Here is an 18,817-nt window from a genome sequence, read left to right as displayed (position 1 = left end):
ATTAATCTATCAATGCTAGCATATGGTGCCATTATATTTATAGTTGTACAAGTTTTATTCACCCCTACCCATGTAGACACTAAAGCTTTGGTTGCAAGAAAAGAGAGAAAGATCAATGCAGTTAAATTGTTCCATAATTGTTTGCCGGAGAACCCGGCAGGAGTATCACTATTGTACGTAATATGCTATGATTGCTCTTACATATGTATCCATTGGTATATTTGTATGTGTCCTTTAACATATAAAAAGCAAATCATTAGGTCCTTATGTTTGAATTTTTAAAGGCATAGGTAGGTACCTTGTATCTGAAAAGTTTGTGTGATTGTTTTGTTCACAGAAATCATTTGGTTTTTCGCATCATGAACAACAGTACAGTGCCAATAGATATTCAGACAATTGTTGATAAACTGGATGAAATTTCATTTGAGCTGCTCTTCCACAGCCGTGCTCATTATGTCAGTGCCGATTACTACGAACAATTAGACAGTGCACTCACTTACATCTACTCATTCTGTATAGCAGTGAGCACTGCCTGTGGTGGTGCAGGTGTGGTGGTCCCTATCATTCGAAATGAATCTGGAAAGCATACCCTTATGCAGGTGTGCTTTGCCTTTGTCACTCTTCTCTTTATTTTGGGAAGCACAAGCATCAAAGAATTACAGGACACACAGCATAGTCCAGCTAAAAAGACAAGCCTCCATAACGAGGCAGCTTTGGAAATGAAACAGCTGGGCAAACAAGCTGCTATATGGACCATGAAAAGAGATAACACAAATGTGACTGACAATATGATGTTTGAGAAGTATGAGGAAATAGTTGCCAACCACTCCAATATTGAGAAGAAGATCAAGAGTGAAGACTGGACTTTCCCCTGCGTTCATCATACACAGGCCCCAAGTATGATTGAAAAGGCAAAGCGACTCAAAAAATACATACCAGAGAAAACTTGGCCTTGCTGTTCTGTCAAAGCAATGGTTTTTTATGCAGCAATAAGTTGGCTAAGCTTTGTTACCCTGCTGTGTGTCATTGTTATTGTTTTAGTTTTCCTATTCATTGTTATTATAAAATGGCTTTATAATAACTTGCTGGAAACAGTAGCAGATGATGAAACAGATGGAACGCAACACACTCCCAAAGACAACACAGCAGACACTGAGAAGGAGGGTTCCACCTCAGTCATTCCTGAAGCAACAACAGCGACAAATGAAAAGTGACATGAATACCCACCTACAATTGATTAATCTAGGAAAACCAGTGGAAAGAAAGCAAAACTGTATATGTACTGAAACCTACAAGGCAGGGAGTCTTAGGATGACCACTTCATAAATTCATCACCATTGTAACGTGACGTTGTAGCTGCAAGAGAATTATTTCTATGTGAAACAACAGCTAAAAATCTAATTTATTAACAATTTACTTTTAATTTCTTTGATGCAATTAATGTCCCTTGAAATCAATATGTACACATTTTCATTTTTCCTTGATAAAAACTTATCACAATTACATAAAATTACACCTATCAAAAGGTAGTAGATCTTTGCTTACATCCAGGTAAGTTTAATTGTGAACAGTCTGTTAACACACTTTGATATATGCACTGGTCACTTCAAACATAATTGAGGTGGTAATAACTGAATGATCCAAACTGCAAAACAATGCTACAGGGAAGAAAACAATGTACAATCCATGGAAGGATTGACTTTGCAATTTTATTTGTAAGAAAACACAGAATTTTGCAACTTTTTATGTATAGATGGGTGATAGGTATAGCCTTCAATGTGACATACATGGGTCATAGAAATGTAATTGAGTTCACAAAGTTTTAACTTGTATTTTACACCAGCTATGCTCCTAAGCATGAAGCTGAACATCTCAGTAAAGCCCTGTTTTGGAAACTTAGGAAATGTCAAGTTTGTATGAATGTAATTTTGACAATATTTTTCACCAAATCTAAAATTGTACAGAGAATATTAAAATTTATGCTTACACATATGTTCAAGGTGGTATCTAAAATATAACACAATGCTAATGGACGGATTGTTTATGTTTCATAATATGTGAATTTCATTGGAATCCACAAATTTTGGAACAACTGTGTAAGATTGCATGTGTTGAGTGTTCCTAGCATTACCAACCGTTTTCATTGGTATCGTTTGAAAAGATATCACATGTAAAATTGCAGCAAACTAAAAATTCTTTGGCACACATAGGGATATAGCAAACTTTCACTAAGATAATTGACACTGCACTTTCAAATTTAGGATATTTTCACAGTTCCCTTGGTACTTCAGTTTCTTTGTGGAAATATCGGGTCTACCCCACTTGATCTTGTAGTGTGAGTGTGGCAAGCGCACTCCCAGAAAGTATGATATCACTGGTCTCTGCATCCCTTAAAGATGATGTTGATGTTCCTCTCTGACTTGCCTCTCTGGAAGGTTTTTTGGATTTTCTCTTGCTCTTGTTATTGGCATTGGCTCTGTTGTGTTCCAGCACTACCCCTGCACCTCCAGTGCCAAGGAATAATCCTTCAAGAAACTGAAATTGACAAACAGAGTTTTTTTGAAAAAAATGGATGATGTATCTTTAATTTTACTAATTTCATCATAAAAGTGGATAAACTAAACAGTGGTCTTCTGAACTCACGAAATAGTTATATTTTTGAAGGTGACAATATTAGGAAAAAGATTAACAATTAAATGTGAAATTCCTACTGACTTCAGTGTCATTTTTTTAAATATCATATCCAAATAACCTCCCCAATTTTTGACTCAAAGTTTTTGTACATAACATTTTATACCATTGTTGTTTCACTCTTACTTTACAAATCCAGGTGTCCACATAAGTAACTAACTTAATTTAAGTATATTTAAAAGAATCATTTACAAATCACATTCTTTGAGATCAGGACAAGGATGAGTCTCTGGAGGGTATGATTTAGAGACAACTTGACTCTGTTGAATATAAGATCACTGACTATCTTGTCTGTGCATAAGCCATACCTCAAGCCTTGCAGCAGAGCTCGGTCTTTCCAGAGACCCTAGTCTCCCACTTGCACTTCTCCTTCTCACTTGTGCCTGTGTTCTATTCCTGAAACGCCCCCTTTCCCTGTTTTCTTCAGGACCTCCACCACGGTTTAACCTGTGTTCGTGTACTCCATTGGGCAGTGGTGGTCTCTGTTCAACTGGACTTGGGACACCACTGCTCTGACGCAAACCCTGTATGGGTGTCATGATTTCCTCCCTGGGGAGAGGAATTGACGGGGCGGTGTCATTTCTATCCCCAGCAGGTGGGGCAACATGTGCTGGGTGGTAGAAACGACCTCTTGATTGAGGTACCCTGTCTATCCCCCTCTCAGAAACTCTGAGAATGTCATCAATCAAGGGTGCAATGTCCACTGTATGGGGCATAGGAATGGAAGGTGGTACTGGAATTCTGTCATTGGACTGTGTTGCAGATACTGCATCGGTTTGTCTAGAGTTTATATTTGTGGCTCTTTCTCTTGACTGTGGTGGGGTAGCTGTGTCTCTGAGATTCCTTGGTGGTGTTTGGTTTCTTCTCCTAAGGCCTATCATTGATGGACTGCTGTTACTTCTTACTTGTTCCTGAGAGCTGTTGAAAGAAAAGAAGTCAAATCACTGGATTAGCAGTCTTTAGAATGTCAAACCTCTCAGTTAACCTTTACTTAAAATCCTACTTTATGGTGAGGTCAAACAGAAAGTACACTAGTTTACATGACCAATATACATTACTTATTCAGATACTAAAAAGGTTTCATGGCGCATATTCACCCCTTCGACACTAAAATTTGCCATGACCCCATTATATGAGACAGCACATTGGACCTCTTCACTGAAAAATAGGGGTGAAAAGGTTAACATGCTCATCATTTAAGATCATCACTGCTTAGAAACACAATCTTTATCCTAGCTTCAATGTTTTTTCTTTTTATGAATCCCTCTATTTTTTTTATACTACAAGCAAGAGGATCTAGAATGGTACATCGATGCTTTACAAGCTCTTTGAAGATGAATGTACAACATTACTGTGTTAGATATATATCAAAGCTTTTTTAGTGTTAGATATATATCAGAACTTTTACTGTCATTTTAACATGGGGTTTCTTTGCATTTCAGTGTTTTTCAGATAAAATTATATTAATTGGTTTTAAGGTCACAGTGGTTAGACCATAATTTTTATTTTACATTTTTGTCTGTAACTATTGTTTGCAGTGTATCGTTTGTGCCATGGCTACTCTATTGTTTTTTCTTAATTTATATGACAGAATGAAATAAAGTTTATGGAGAAATGACTGTTGTTACCTTGGAGCCTGTCTTGTGCCATAACCTGACCCTGTCAATGTAAATGTAGATTCTAAACTTTCACTGTCACTGGCTGGTTCAGATCTTACTACCCCTCCCCTAATCTGTCCACCACCAAGGAGACTCCCCCTCCTTCTTGCGATCCCAATTCCAGGGATTTCCAGCTGTAGGCCATTGTTGCTTTGTTCCTGCTGCCTGGTTGATGGTGCAGCATTGGCAGCTTGCTGGCGCTGTGCTCTGAGTGCCCTGGCATTCTCCACAGCAGCCCTGATGGCGCTGTACATGTTGGTACCATCCACCGGGCATGTGCCGCATTGATGCAAAAGCCACTGACTGATGCAGCTGCTGTGAAACTGTGAAACCAAACACAATAGGTACTTAATAATTTGATGGCCATGTTGTTCAATGGTTCGTTCTTGTTAGATTTTAATTACTCACAAACGATTTGAAGACCCTTACCTATGCTATGCTCAATTTCAATAAACAAAAACCATTAAAATTGTTCTGATAAACAGACTGAAATGGCTCATCAATGAATGCTGATGATTAATGGAATTTTCAAAACCTGTCTTTAGTGCATACCTCAACTGTATTCCCGATCAGTGACATTTAGTCTGCTATATCACTTTGCTGTAAGCCACAAATGATGTTAACATCTTGTCTAGCTGTTAGCTGATACAAGAATACAATGAAACAAAACTTCAGGGACCATTTCTGTGTTTCCAGCTGCTTATTAAAAGAAATAATTCACCCCAACCGGTAGCAAAAAAGCATTACAATACTTACAAATGATGTTTTCTTGGTAATGTGGATATGAACTATGGCTCACCTCATGTCTGCATGGAAGTCTTTTGACAATCTGACCAGCATTGTAAACTCTCAGACAGATTCTACACTGTGCACCAGGAGAGAGTAACAGGCTACCCTGTCTCACCGTCTGGGTCGGTAGTGCATGCACCAAGTGTTCTGGAAGTGTCGTATCACCAGCAGGTTGCTGCCTGAAAGGTATCAAAACATTTTGATAAAAGTTGTAATATTCAGCATAGAAATATTTTTGTGCTCTGAGTCCTGGCTATTGCAACTTTATCATGATGACTAAGAAAACAAACTATAAATGGACAGAAGGCAGAGTCAGTCTCTCTCTCTCTCTCTCTCTCTCTCTCTCTCTCTCTCTCTCTCTCTCTCTCTCTGTATATATACATATATATAGTGTCAGAATATTTGGGGGATGTAGTTCATCAGAATACTTTCCTGTGAAATAATGACTACAGCTGATTACGTCCTCATATATTTACTTGTGATTTGGTGAAGTTTCATTGAAAGTTTTTGCACAGGTTTCTTTATAATAGAAGATGCACCTCACCATTATTCAATGGATCTGCCTGTCTTACATTTCTTCTTAATCTTTTGAGCGCCAAAGTAAATTTTTGTCGCCTTCACAAAATTTACCCCGGTCAATTTTTTCCTAATTTTTGCGAAACTTTTTGATAAAAGTTGTAGCCTATGAAATGTGATGTCCATTTGGTCCAAATTATCAAAATAATTACAGAAAAAATCATAAAAATTGACAAAATATTGCTCCAAAATTTTGGTGGGAAAAATTACAGCACTCAGAGGGTCAAATAAGAAATGAAATCTATTCTACAGAAATTTGTACTCTCTCAGTCAGGGGTTTTACCATGTGTTTTGCAACACAGTCTCAAGCACAGTAATATGGTGTCTCATTTTTACAAGATGGACATTACAAAGTTCTTACCTGTCAAGCTGCAGTAATAATTCATAATCCTCTGCTGAGATCTCTCTGTTTTGTATATCATTTGTAACTGCTTCTGGTAGCCTGGTGCCAGGGCCTCGTTCTGCTGGCCTCCATCGCTGTGTTGGTTTCTGAATGAAGATAAAACATCAAAATTTGATGATTTTTTGTGTCATACAAACTTTGTTATCTAAACCACAAGCACAGTTACTACACTTTGCTCTTCTATGATGAAAATTTCTTCAAGTATATATTATGAAATTAACAGTTGCATCTTCATATTTTCATTTAGCTGACTTGTTTGGTTTCAACAATCCTTTCAAAAGACTTAAAAAATACAAGTCAAACATACAGGTAATTAAACACAGAGGATTCACTTTTCACATGGTTTGAAAACCCCATAGTTTTCTATCAATACATTTCAATGCTTTGTCAATTCAACAACATGTAGCTAGACCCACTTGAATGATACTTGGGACAGAAAAGCCACTTTTTTGTCTTCATGCTAGTATGCCCTCTGAGCTAAGTAAGTGAAGTCAAGAACTCAATAGAACTACGGTAAAAACAAATCCATGTGCATTAAACATACATAAAAATATGTCAGTTAATCCTCTGCATATGTGTATTTCTATGTATTTGTTTATAACCTTATAACCTCTGCAGCCTCCATTTTCTGCAGTAGACTGTGATAACCAAAATGATACATTTATTTCAGAGTTGGCTTACTGACGCGCTACCCGCTTCGCTTTATCATGCAAGAAAAATTTACATATTACATTTACTGTTAAGCTGGCATAAACCTGATGCAGTAAATTTCCAGAAATTCCAAAGTTCCTCAAAGAGTTCAGCGATGGCATCATTACATAAAAACACTGCAACCCATGCACTACCATTATATGGAAAGAATATGGTGAAAAGTTTAAGACAACAGAAAATACTCCATCACTGATCATCAAAACTTTCATCTCAATGGGTTAGACATTGAATTCAAATAAAACCATGGTAAAACAAAGCCACGTGGACCAATGCACACAAAAATATGTGTATTTCTATACTCATTTGTTCATGTGGGTTTGTTTGTATTGGCATCATGTGATCTCTTTTGCATACTGAATCTGCAGAACATTGTATATGTGTGTCCTTTTTATTCCAGAATAGAACCATTCAGGTGATAGTTGGTAAAAAATTGGCTCTTACCTGTCGGAAAAGGAAAGAATGTTCCATGTGTGTGTTGGTGGCAAAGCATCCTTGACAGAGACAGTAATCAACACAGTTTGTACACCTGGATGAATGACAGCACAACAAATGCAAATTTTGATCACATTTGGCATTACAACAGTTAAAACTTTCTATGTTTTAAAGGCCGGGAGTGTGGTTGGTTATCATTTCAAGCATGAACCATTGAGAATTGACTGTTCAACAGAAAAATACTGTCTACTCATAAAGCTACGAACCTTTGGCAAATTCCTTCCATTCCTTTGACATGATAAAAATCAAAGTAAAAACAACTGCTGAGAACACACATAAACTATCAAAAATACAGTGGAGAAAGAATGACATGGTAGACAAGTGCATACAAAATATTGTCTATCCCACTGAGACAAGGAGTAGATGAAAGCTTACCTGTAACACTTGCCCTGTATTGGAGACATCTGACAGCGTTTACATACTGACCCTAGATGTAAGTCAAGCCTCTCTGCTCTAGTTTTTCTGACTGATGAGTTCCTGTACTCTTGTTCTAAAGCCTGTATTGGCCCAAAGTTTTCTCTGCACAGTGGGCACAGAATGGTAGGTTCACCAGATGACTTTTGATGATCTGCCCATATCTTCATACACTTGATGTGAATACTTTTAGCGCATCCGTACCTAATTTGATTGACAAAAACAGAAGCTTTGATATGTCTGAATATTTCACCCTTTCAATATTATTTTCCTGTCTTTAGGTCCAAACGTTGAATTGGAAATATTTTGAAAGGAGCAATTGATATACCCTAGAATGACAGATCCACATTTACCGGTATGTATAACCTTCTGTCTGATATACATGAATAGTCATATGATGAGTAAGTGACTCTGTGTGTTCACTTCCAGCCAGACACTATACATATTAATTGTCTCACTATTTTCTTATTCAAACTTTTCTCATCGATGGAGGAGGATAGAGCCTGGAGAATTCCTCTCCTTCCCTGCCTTTCCTATGTTATCTACATGGAAAAGAAACTACTGGTAACACCCTAATGACTGTGTGCAATGCCATTTCTAAATCACGTTTTTAGACAGGGATTTTGTTTAGCACAGTTCTTAGAAAATATTAGAACAAACAGCTGTATCATGAGTATTAACACAATCTCATAACTTTGTGTTAGGCCTCTTTTTCATATGCAAAATATGTTTCAGAGAATGTATGCCCACTTTTCTGAGCAGGGTAATGGGATCAAAACGATGTATGTTTTTGCACATAAAGAGTGGGAATGCCACAGCTAAAGATGCTATGTGTTCAAACACATCTTCACACCCTATTCCTTTGCCTGTTGACTTCTCTCTAGAGCAAATATGCAGCATATTGATGTTGGATAAACAAAAACAGGATATAAGTTTCTAACATTTACACATGTTCTTGGTTCAGATCACACATACTAACCGGCAGTAGGTAACTGGTTCATGTTTTTCCAACAGTTCATCCTGGCAAATGGGACAGGTATCATCCTCTGTAATAGGTCTCTGCTCTAACTCTGCCTTGCCATCTGGACCAACTCGTGGAGCATTCTTCTCAGCACCTTTAGCAACATTAAATCCCTGACCTCGCCTCCTCGGATCCTCTTTCTGTGTTATGCCCCGGAGAATTTCGTTGATCTCCCTTTCAACGAGTCCCTTCTGGAATGATACTGGGTTCTGTCTGGGCACCCGGAATTTTTTCATGATGACCCAGCATATATGTTGACAGATGTCCTTGTCTTTCTTGAATGTCTGACAGGTGCAACTATGTGGGTCACCCAGAAATACCTATTGTGAGAATAAAAAACATACGCACAGACATCAATGAGAGGTCATGTAAGTAACCAGCATGTATGTTTAATATTAAAATGCCACTAAGATTGTTCTTTTTTCACTATTTTTTTGTAATCTTTTTTATCCCGTGGGTTTTGTTACGATATTGAATATCATTGAAGTTGAATCAATTTTGATGAACTTGCAGAATTACAAACTATCTTGAGATTTCTTTGATTTGATGAATCATTTGTCCAGTGTCTATTAAAAGTGTAAATTTGTTGTTTTGTTGTTGTTTAAAACATGAATTTCTCAATTTTGTTTTTAGATTTTGTGGCACAGTGGGCACACACGAGATGATCAACAAGCTTAAAAATCCGGTGAAAAAGGACCAAGTTTTAATATTTTTTACTTTTCCATCTGATATGATTGTAGGTTTAAACTTTGTTGTACAAGAAACGAAATAAAATAACTTTATTATCGAATAATTTAAAGTGCAAGAGTAAAGATTAGTGGATTTTTACAATGTTTAACATTTAACCAATGGTGACCTTTGTACCTTATGTGTTTTCCTTTCACCATCCTCTTGGAGGAGAAATCCAGTGGGACCAATACCTCTTAATATGTACATGGTAGCTCTCTCTGCCTGGTCCTGTCGCCAGCTCACAGTGTCTGTGGTTGTTCTCCTCCATGGTACACTGCGAGACATCTTCACTTTTCAAAGTTTCAAACACTGGTTTGCAGAGGCTCGACAAGGCGGCGCACGGGTCATGGATGTATTTGGCAGGTTCGTATATTCTGCGTTAACTCATGATAGAAACGTTGGTGGAAAATTAGTCAAATGTTTAACTTGTGTAAGGTTCCCTGCGACTCGATCGGTGGAAGCAAAGTTTGCAGATTGCGATGGCAACGGGCAACTGTGCATGGAGATGATCGAATGAGCGTCCTTAGTTTCAGGATTGCAAAATCAGTTATGACGGCCTGTCATCGGCATTTTCGCTTCTTCTATATCACTTTAACTTGGCACGGGCTATCGGACGGATCTGAAATTCAGATAGGGTGAATTTCGGAAATGGACGGATTAAAATCGTACGGGGGAACTTGATCACCGACTACTTGTACCTGTCACACTGCTCCTCCATTTTGAAAATGTTTATCTGCCTCGTTTTGAAATGGTATCACCATGTACCTCGTTCTCGACATTATTCATAAAACAAAACTACTTAAAAAGATAACCGATATTATAACATCTTAGATAATTTAGGAATTATTTCAAAATACATTTAATTAAATGTAAAGCAGTTTCTATGGTTTAGATATTCGTCATGCACAAAATTTACATAAATTTATAAATTTGAAATAATTGTGACGAAAGAGGCTGAGAGCAAATTCCTTCTCCAAGGCCGCCATTTTCGACGCTTGTGTGGTTGCCAGTGGTGTAATACTGTCAGTCAGTGAGCACAGACGACGTTGGTGTCAACTTGACAGTTGGCAGTCCCATCGCCAACAGCAGTCTCTAGTTACTCGTCATGTACATAAACTTAGTCTGACTGAGGTAGTCGTCCATCAACGCCCACATATCTATTTGTCGATATTATAGTGTCAAAGTTACGATACACGTATACACTTTAGTTTACAGACTTGGACAAGGACGTTGAAGAGCAAAAGACCATGGCAGACGATCGGCGGTATCATATGAAATTTGGACCCGATGCCGCTGCTCATGTTGATGCATACTTTGAATACAGAAAGTGAGTCAATAATAATTCGATTCGTACACCAACTGTTTACTTGCAAATGTGTGTATGACTCAAAGTCAAACTCTCTGATATTTGGCTTGTTATTGTTAATTTATCATCATCACGAATAAGTTGACGTACTTGCTAGTCCTTCTTGTTCCAAGTGCAGGAGATTGTAATATACGTGGGATACATCCAAAGTATTCTACAAGGGTAACAATTTGCATACTAAGAGAATCTACCAATTAAATGTTGGTTCTTTCACTTTGTCAACCATCCCCCAAGATTTATATTGCCCATTTAATTTCTATTATTCAAGTTTCAACAACTTTTGATACTATCATTTCAGAATTGTTGGTGAAGATGACGACGGTAAATTGTTCACACCAGAGGAGTATGAAAACTACAAGAAGACAGTGGTTACAAAGAGAATGAAAAACAGGCTGTTTGTCAGTTGGACATCACCCTCTGGGATGGACTGTAAAATGATTGGACCAGAGACACCTTGCTTTTGTACTCACAGGTGTATATTGAATTATCATGGATTTCTTATCTTTTTAGGTTTTCCAACTTAGGCATATATTTGTACCGTTGTTAAAATAATTGCAAGGTTTACTGTAATTACTTCTCTGTTTATTCCATATGTTACATGGCAATGACAATACATAGTAATGTTTCGTATAAAGAAATGCAGAGTAATATATCTTTTAGCCATGAATATGCGGCCAGTGCTGTGGCATATAGATTACACCAAGGGTCATCGTCACATTGACCCTTGACCTGAGTGCGATTGATACGCCACTGCACCGGCTTCATATTCACAGCTACAGATTTTCTTGTTATGTCTAATGATGTCTCATATTGTCACTTCGGTAAATTTAAGCAATCACTTAAGAAATCACAAATTAGGAAAACATCTTCATCAGTACATTGAAAGTGGGAGATTTTGTTCAAAAGAGGGCTTTCTCAAACTATCTGTTGTATACTGTTTTTATATATTATTTTGTGAACTCAATAAGTTAGCCAGTCAAAGATATTTGTAGTTAGGTAAATGGTGACGAGCTCATGTGATAAATCAACCCGTAAAACACTTTTGAAAAAACTCAAGAATGATAAGTAGGTACAAAAGTAGTAATATCACAAACAAGGTTTTTCACACATTATCACTCATGTAGATACCTTTTGTGTCTGTTAAGAAATATAAGACTTTTAAGAAAAGATTCACTTTTCTACTTGAAGCAACAGGCTGGATTATTACATTTCAAATTAAACCTTTGTATCTTTTATTTAGATGTCAAAATTGTGCAGTGGAAATGACTGAAAACAATGACCATTTTGCTTCTGTATTTCTGCTTCAGGTACAAACAGCACAAGACTGACTTTGATGAACTGCCTTCTGAACGGCCAATCATGGTGCCTTGCAGGGTCAAAGGTTGCAAGTGCAAGAGCTACCATTATGTTCCACTGAATGGAAGTCAACCAATACGATGTAGATGTAAACATTTTGCAGATGACCATTCTGAAATACGACCATACAAGTGCAAAAAAGGTACATAATTTGCAATATTTGCAGAAGGCAGACAAAGGCCATATCAAATAATACAGTCAAATCTGTGTATAGTGGTCACACATGGGACCAAGAAAAAGGGACCACTATATGGAGGTTGCCTTTCTGTGTAGAGTTGGGATGGTGTGGCATTACTTTCAGTGTAGGCAGTATGCCAAATAATGACTTTCAGGGAAAAGGGAAGTAAAAATTAATGAAATAAAATGTCATAAATCTCTTGATAATCACGACACATGCATGCAATTCCTGAAACAATGATGATGCAGACATAAAATCTGTCAAAATAGCTTCTTTTTCACTTTTAGTCTTGGCAATTTTCGACAGAAGGCAATTAGAGGAAGTCTTTTCTACACAGTTTTTGTACCAATTCAGAGCAATTACATGTAGCCACAGTGGAACCCTCCACATTAGAGGACTTAAATGTGTAAAATGTTATGGGACCCCTACGAGGTGACCGCTGTGCTCTGTAATGGTTACCACTAATACAGTTTTGACTGTACCTGTAAACTTCTGTAAATTTTTCGATACATGTAGTCTTTCTTGCTATTTCTCAGATATTACACCCGAGTGTTTGTGCATGAAAGCATTATTTTCTGTAAAATACCAAAGTGGCTCCGCTGTTAATGAGTGAAACAGCATGTCACAGTTGCAGTTTCCAACAAACAGATTGGGCTACATCATGGGCTGCGCCCTCTATTTTCAAATATACATTGCCTTTGTTTTTATCCATGAACCTGAGAGAAACTCCTCCTCCAAAATGTGTAATATACATCTACACTTAATTCCAGGATGTAACTGTGTTGGGTTTAAGAGTTCCTTCACCTGTAGCTGTGGTCAGCCAACCTTTGCCCATGAGACTTTAATTGAAACCAAGGAAGAGAGACAGGCACGAGGACATCCAGTGGGATATGATGTGCCCTATGCTGCAATGGGTGGTATCACTGGCTTCAGTTCACTGGCAGAGGGATACATGAGACTTGATAATAGTGGAATTGGTAAGAGTCAGTTATTCATTAGAAGTAGGTATATGACATCGTTTGTCAGAAAAAGCGTGGCGACTTATATTAAGAAACTTTCAGTATCTGTGTCATAATGAATGAATATTTCAATGCTTGTGACAGCATCAGTAGTTCATTTTAAGAAGCTGTCTATCAAGATAGGGCAGTGACATCTTCAGAAATCTTTGGTGTCTGTATCATAAGTAATGGCTGGACAATATTTCTTGGCTTAAGACAAGAATTTGAAAATTGTCCATTATTTGGACAATTTATGTAATGTACAAAGTTGGCCAATAGAAGACAAAATATTAATTTTTTTAATTACATGTAACAAAGCAAACAGTGCAAATATGTGTTAATGAACCTCACAATATGCATTGTCATACAGAGTTAAGAAATCCAAACGATAAAAGCTATATATGATATCAAAAAAAAATACTTTTTAAGAATACTGAAATTGTAAAATTTTCTTCTGAAATTTTTAAAAAAGATTTAAAAAAAAGATATCAAAGTGAAGTTGTTTGATTATATCTCATGATGTCACACTCCGGAATTGCAAATAATCAAATAAAAGGCCTTTGATTTATTATACCTTAAAACAATACCTTTGGTAGTACTAGAAATATTGCAAATCATCAGTATTCCTTTCTCAAGTGTAGGAAAACGTTTATGAAAGAAATGCACACTTTACCTTCATCCTCTTTACAAAACTAAAACAAAACATCCTTTGTCTACCTCAGGCACCCCTGACGATGAGTTCCTGAACCAGCCGATCGGCGCTAGTGATCATCCATTCCTGAGAATGCACGCCTCCACCATCAACCAAATTGAAGGTGGTCAGAGAAGAGGTCAAATAACGGCAGGTGAAGTTGACCAGCTCAGTGATCAGATGTCTCACCTTAAACGACCTGGTGAAAGCGACATGGATTTCTACGAGAGGAGGTACCAAGAGAGGGTATGTTTTATAGAGTGTTACATTGTAAATTTAACTTCTCTGTAGCTATACTGTTTCAGAGTTACTTGACGGCATTTACATAATCGCTTCTCTTGCCACTTCAAATTCTGTCTCCTTGGTAGCATTTACATGACCACAGTGTCAATTTGAATTTTGATACGATACTATCATCGTCTGTGACCAAGTTGATCAATTATTAAAGAATGGTCAAGACTTTGGGTAAATCTGAAATTGTTATGATGTTTGGTTGGTATAATGTATGTATGTATATATGTATGTATGTATGTATGTATGTATGTATGTATGTATGTATGTATGTATGTATGTATGTATGTATGTATGTATGTATGTATGTATGTATGTATGTATGTATGTATGTATGTGTGTCTGTGTATGTATGTGTGTCTGTGTATGCATGTATGTATGTATGTATGTATATATGTATGTAATGATAACATTAGAAGTATCACCCATTTGTCATTCACAATAACACGAAAAATGGTTGAACGGCAGAATAAACCTCAGAGAACAAAATGTAGTGTAATAATATGACATGATATTAAAAAAGAAATTACTGCAATATCAGACAATAATACCGCTCATTTCATTACATCATTTCACTACATAGATATTTCTTTTTTATCTTTTATTCTCATTCACAGCAAAAGGAACAGAGGAACCGGGTTAGGGCACCAAGGCCAGCTATAAAACAGAGTCAGAGAGCTGTAAAGAAATAACCAGCAACTCAATGAATCATGTAACAGAATATGTCAAAGTTTTACTGTAAATTAGTCAAAGAACTTGCCAATATAAACTCAAACTTAAAACACTGTACGCTTGTTTCACCAAGAATCCAGACTTTTTGTAGAACTTTAGGTTGAAAGAGTCATTTCTCACAATGGTATGTACATGTGTACCTCATTGCACACAACCTTTGGCAGAAATGACTTTAATACCTTTGCAAGTTGTGTCTTGAATATAAGAAATGCTGTTTATTGAGCACATGATATTCCAACTGTTCATAAAAATATGTAAAATTGTAAAATTTGTAAAATTTTATAGATAGATATGCAAGGAAACAACCTGATAGTCCCACTTTACACAGTTGTATAGCTTATGTCCACTGTGTAGCAAATTCATAGAACGTAATTATGACCCAACATCCAAATAGTTAACTTTGAAAAGTTTCCAGCCCAAGCAAAAGAGTACCTGCCTGATAGTTATGTCACACTCATTGTAAACTCCATATATTACTTTGCCTCAGAAAACGAAAAATTTGAAATTAATTTCCCCAGCTCATCATGAGGATAGCCTTGATATTTCACCTCAAGCAAGGCAGGAAGGCAAACATTCATTTCCTTCTTTGCTGTCTAGCTGCCACATGTAATGAGATTATTGTATTTGTGAAAGTGTAAACAAGTTTTTAAAGTATGATAGAGTTGCCATGTAGTATGTACTTTATGAGAAATGTTAAGGAAAAATGCCTGACTGTATATTTATTTGTGCACTTTTCATAAGAAAAACTTTTTATTTTACAATGTTAAGACAGAGTATTAAAGATATTTACAGTACTGTCAACAAGCAATTAAAACCTTCAATGTCATCAGTACTTACTTCATATTCAATGATATAATATACCACTGTTCTATGATAAATGCATTCCGTCCTTCTACTATTCATGAGTTTAATATGAGAATTTTTTTAATGTGAACTTTTCATTATATTTGCATATTTTCCATGGATGTAAATTCAGCAATTTCCTAAAAATGAAGGTTGATTGGTTTTAGAAAAAATGCTGCACCAAAATTATCTCATTCTGATGTGTAAGTTTAATCTTGTTTAGGATATGAATTATCTGAATGTGTTATAAGCGGATTGCTCATCATCAGCATTGTATTTTTCCTTGACCAACTCATTCTAGCTAGCCATCTTCAGAATCCAATTCACAATCTCTCCAGGTGATTCTTTTTGTCTCATGCTATGCAAAACGTCCTGCAAATGTTACACATCAACCAATATTGTGACGCTATGGTATCAAGTTTGCTCAAGAGAAACATGTCCAAAGATATGTGGTACATTTGAACTTCAGTGCAAGGCAATGATGTTGTGTCTATATAGGGGTGTAAACACCAACAACAGTGAATGCCTTGGTCCAAAAGTAAGTCAAAATGTTTATAAATTGTAAAAAAATGCACCATTGTGTATTTCTTCTTAAACTTGATGTTACAATTTGAATTTTTCTAATATCTGCCATGCATTTTCAAGCTATAGAGTTTGACAGCTGTATTTTTGCTGTAAGAGTCACACAGCCGTGTATCAATAGGTCACTTTTGAAACCTTCAGAAAGGCTGATTTTTTAGATTCCATAATGCCAAGAGGCAGTACTATCATAGGCTACTATCTGTATTCAATATATATATTTGTACATGCTGTAGTCTGAAGGATTTTGACCCGTTGTATTATATTGTAACTTACTTAGAAATAAAATTGGAGAACATTGTGCACAGACATTATTCAGTCACACTTTGTCATTTGTTTCAGTGATAAATACTTGTGATGGATAAGACTTTGAATTAAATGAATGTTTCAAAAAATAGATGCATAATTCAGTTGAAGTAGTGTTTATGGTGGTCTGTCTTTCGTACTGAATTACAAATATTATAGAAAATGAAAGCTATACCGGTAGATTTAATTAATTTTGACTTATATCTCCTTGTGCGACTTTTCTCTCAAAATTGAAATTGTTTAATAAATGATATTTAGATTAACATTGTTTTTGCTCTTCCTCCCTCCATCCCCACCCCCTCCAAATCACCATATACACAAACAATTAAACATGCCACATCACCCCTCTACCTGCATTTCAATAAAGGTCACTTTCTCTCGGTCCCTTGGTTCAACCAATATATACAAGAGCATTAATTATTGTTGTACACTTCTTGCCAGAGCCTACAGCATTCAATCCAACTGATTTCTCATTTTGTACAATATGCACCATCCCGGATGTATGCAAATTAGACTTGTTTGTTTTGGCGTCTTCTGTGTCTTCAACCCTGCAGACTACATTTGCTAATCCACTTTGAGTGCTATATGAATTATTTTATTGTAATATTTTTTCTGGTAATGTTTCATCAAAATTTTTAATAACATTTATCATTGTCATAGTGTGCTGATTGTTATACAAAGAGAGATAGCTTTGGTGAAATTTGCTTTCTACTTTAGACTCGTGTTCTTTTCAAAGACAGTTTCAAATTGAATTAGCATTATTGTTTTTTCATTAAAAGTGCTGCATAAAATGTTGACCTGATAAAAAGTTTTGTAGGCCCTAAAGCAGTCCTAACAGTCATTTCACATTTCGTATTTTCATTTTGGCATTTCAGTTCAAAACATATGGCCTGCCTTGCAACTAGTTAATAATACAAAGGGCAATTACCCTGTTCATTCACCTCATCATCAGGTAGAAACAATTATCTGTAAAATATGGCTAGACTTTAATAGAGCTGTGCATTTTGTATTTGGAATACCGCTCTCGCCTGACATACTGGATATATAATTGGCATGCAAGTATTTTAAAGGTACAACAAACAGAGTCAGAAAGGTCACCATATGTTTTTCAATTAATATTTTTATACTTAAATATTTGTTTTGTTGCGGTACAGTCATCTGTATATCCTCAAAGTCTTGTGTGAAGTAAGTTTCACTGCTTGTACTGTAAAAAAAAAAATTTCAGGTTTTTATCAGTCGTCACGGAAGTACACAATTCACTCCAACTTTCCTACACAAAGGCCCACCCACCCTATTGCAAATAATGGGGCTATATCAAACTTCACTGGTGAAAGGATCAAAGAGCTGTACAGAAGACAAATGAACAATTTAGCATCAAGCCTGCCTGCAGACATGTGACAGTTACCAAAAGTTCAACACTGCTATAGCTGGGTTGAAAGAACTGCCCTACTTCCTATCATAACAAATAGCTTAGAGATTGATTTGATAAAATGTAGTGATGTAACATGATGTAAATGGTGATAATAGTATTGGTATATATATTCTCCACTCCCTCCAGGCCCCTCTGTATTTGGTGCAAAAAGGACAAAGTGCCCTCCTCAACCGAACTTGCAGTGGTATTACATATTGTGACGTTGATGTCATAGACAAGCAAAGACTTCATAGATTTTACTTATGGGATTGAATTAAAACACAGCTTTCAGATGAGAAAAAGGCTAAGCATGAGCAAAGAGTATGAAATAAACAGTTAATAAAACACACAATACACAATGTAATTCATTTCAGGTATTCAAGCCAGTAGACATTTTATTAAGAAGTACACATTATGCATGCTTCAATGAAGTACATGTAGTTACATTTCTAAGGAGAAAGAAAACGGGGAATAAACAAATACTGATTTTGAATTGTTTTTGTTGGAAATAAATTAAAGCATCTTGTTCATGAGCAAAGAGTATGACATAAACAGTTAATAAAACACACAATGCCAATGTAA

The 18,817-nt window shown here is 36.3% G+C and overlaps 2 protein-coding genes across 2 annotated transcripts; one reads left to right on the top strand and one right to left on the bottom strand.

Annotated features, from left to right (window-relative positions):
- Positions 1–1,689: 1,689 nt before the first annotated feature.
- Positions 1,690–9,769, bottom strand: LOC139140387 (E3 ubiquitin-protein ligase ZSWIM2-like). The gene is made up of 9 exons (XM_070709602.1): positions 9,620–9,769; positions 8,714–9,075; positions 7,696–7,938; positions 7,270–7,354; positions 6,076–6,203; positions 5,149–5,317; positions 4,320–4,672; positions 3,000–3,609; positions 1,690–2,535 (listed from the first exon to the last, which is right to left on the bottom strand). The coding sequence occupies exons 1-9, from the start codon at positions 9,767–9,769 to the stop codon at positions 2,314–2,316; spliced, it is 2,322 nt and encodes a 773-aa protein (XP_070565703.1). The 3' UTR covers positions 1,690–2,313.
- A 430-nt stretch (positions 9,770–10,199) lies between these two features.
- LOC139140389 (protein FAM221A-like) lies at positions 10,200–16,915 on the top strand. The gene is made up of 6 exons (XM_070709605.1): positions 10,200–10,811; positions 11,149–11,322; positions 12,158–12,348; positions 13,155–13,361; positions 14,105–14,319; positions 14,982–16,915. Exons 1-6 carry the CDS (start codon positions 10,732–10,734, stop codon positions 15,054–15,056), a joined length of 942 nt encoding a protein of 313 aa, XP_070565706.1. The 5' UTR covers positions 10,200–10,731; the 3' UTR covers positions 15,057–16,915.
- Positions 16,916–18,817: the final 1,902 nt, after the last annotated feature.

The sequence above is a fragment of the Ptychodera flava genome, chromosome 9 (assembly GCF_041260155.1).
Source record: "Ptychodera flava strain L36383 chromosome 9, AS_Pfla_20210202, whole genome shotgun sequence".
Taxonomy (NCBI): Eukaryota; Metazoa; Hemichordata; class Enteropneusta; family Ptychoderidae; genus Ptychodera; species Ptychodera flava.
This window is presented reverse-complemented; position numbering and strand designations above follow the sequence as displayed.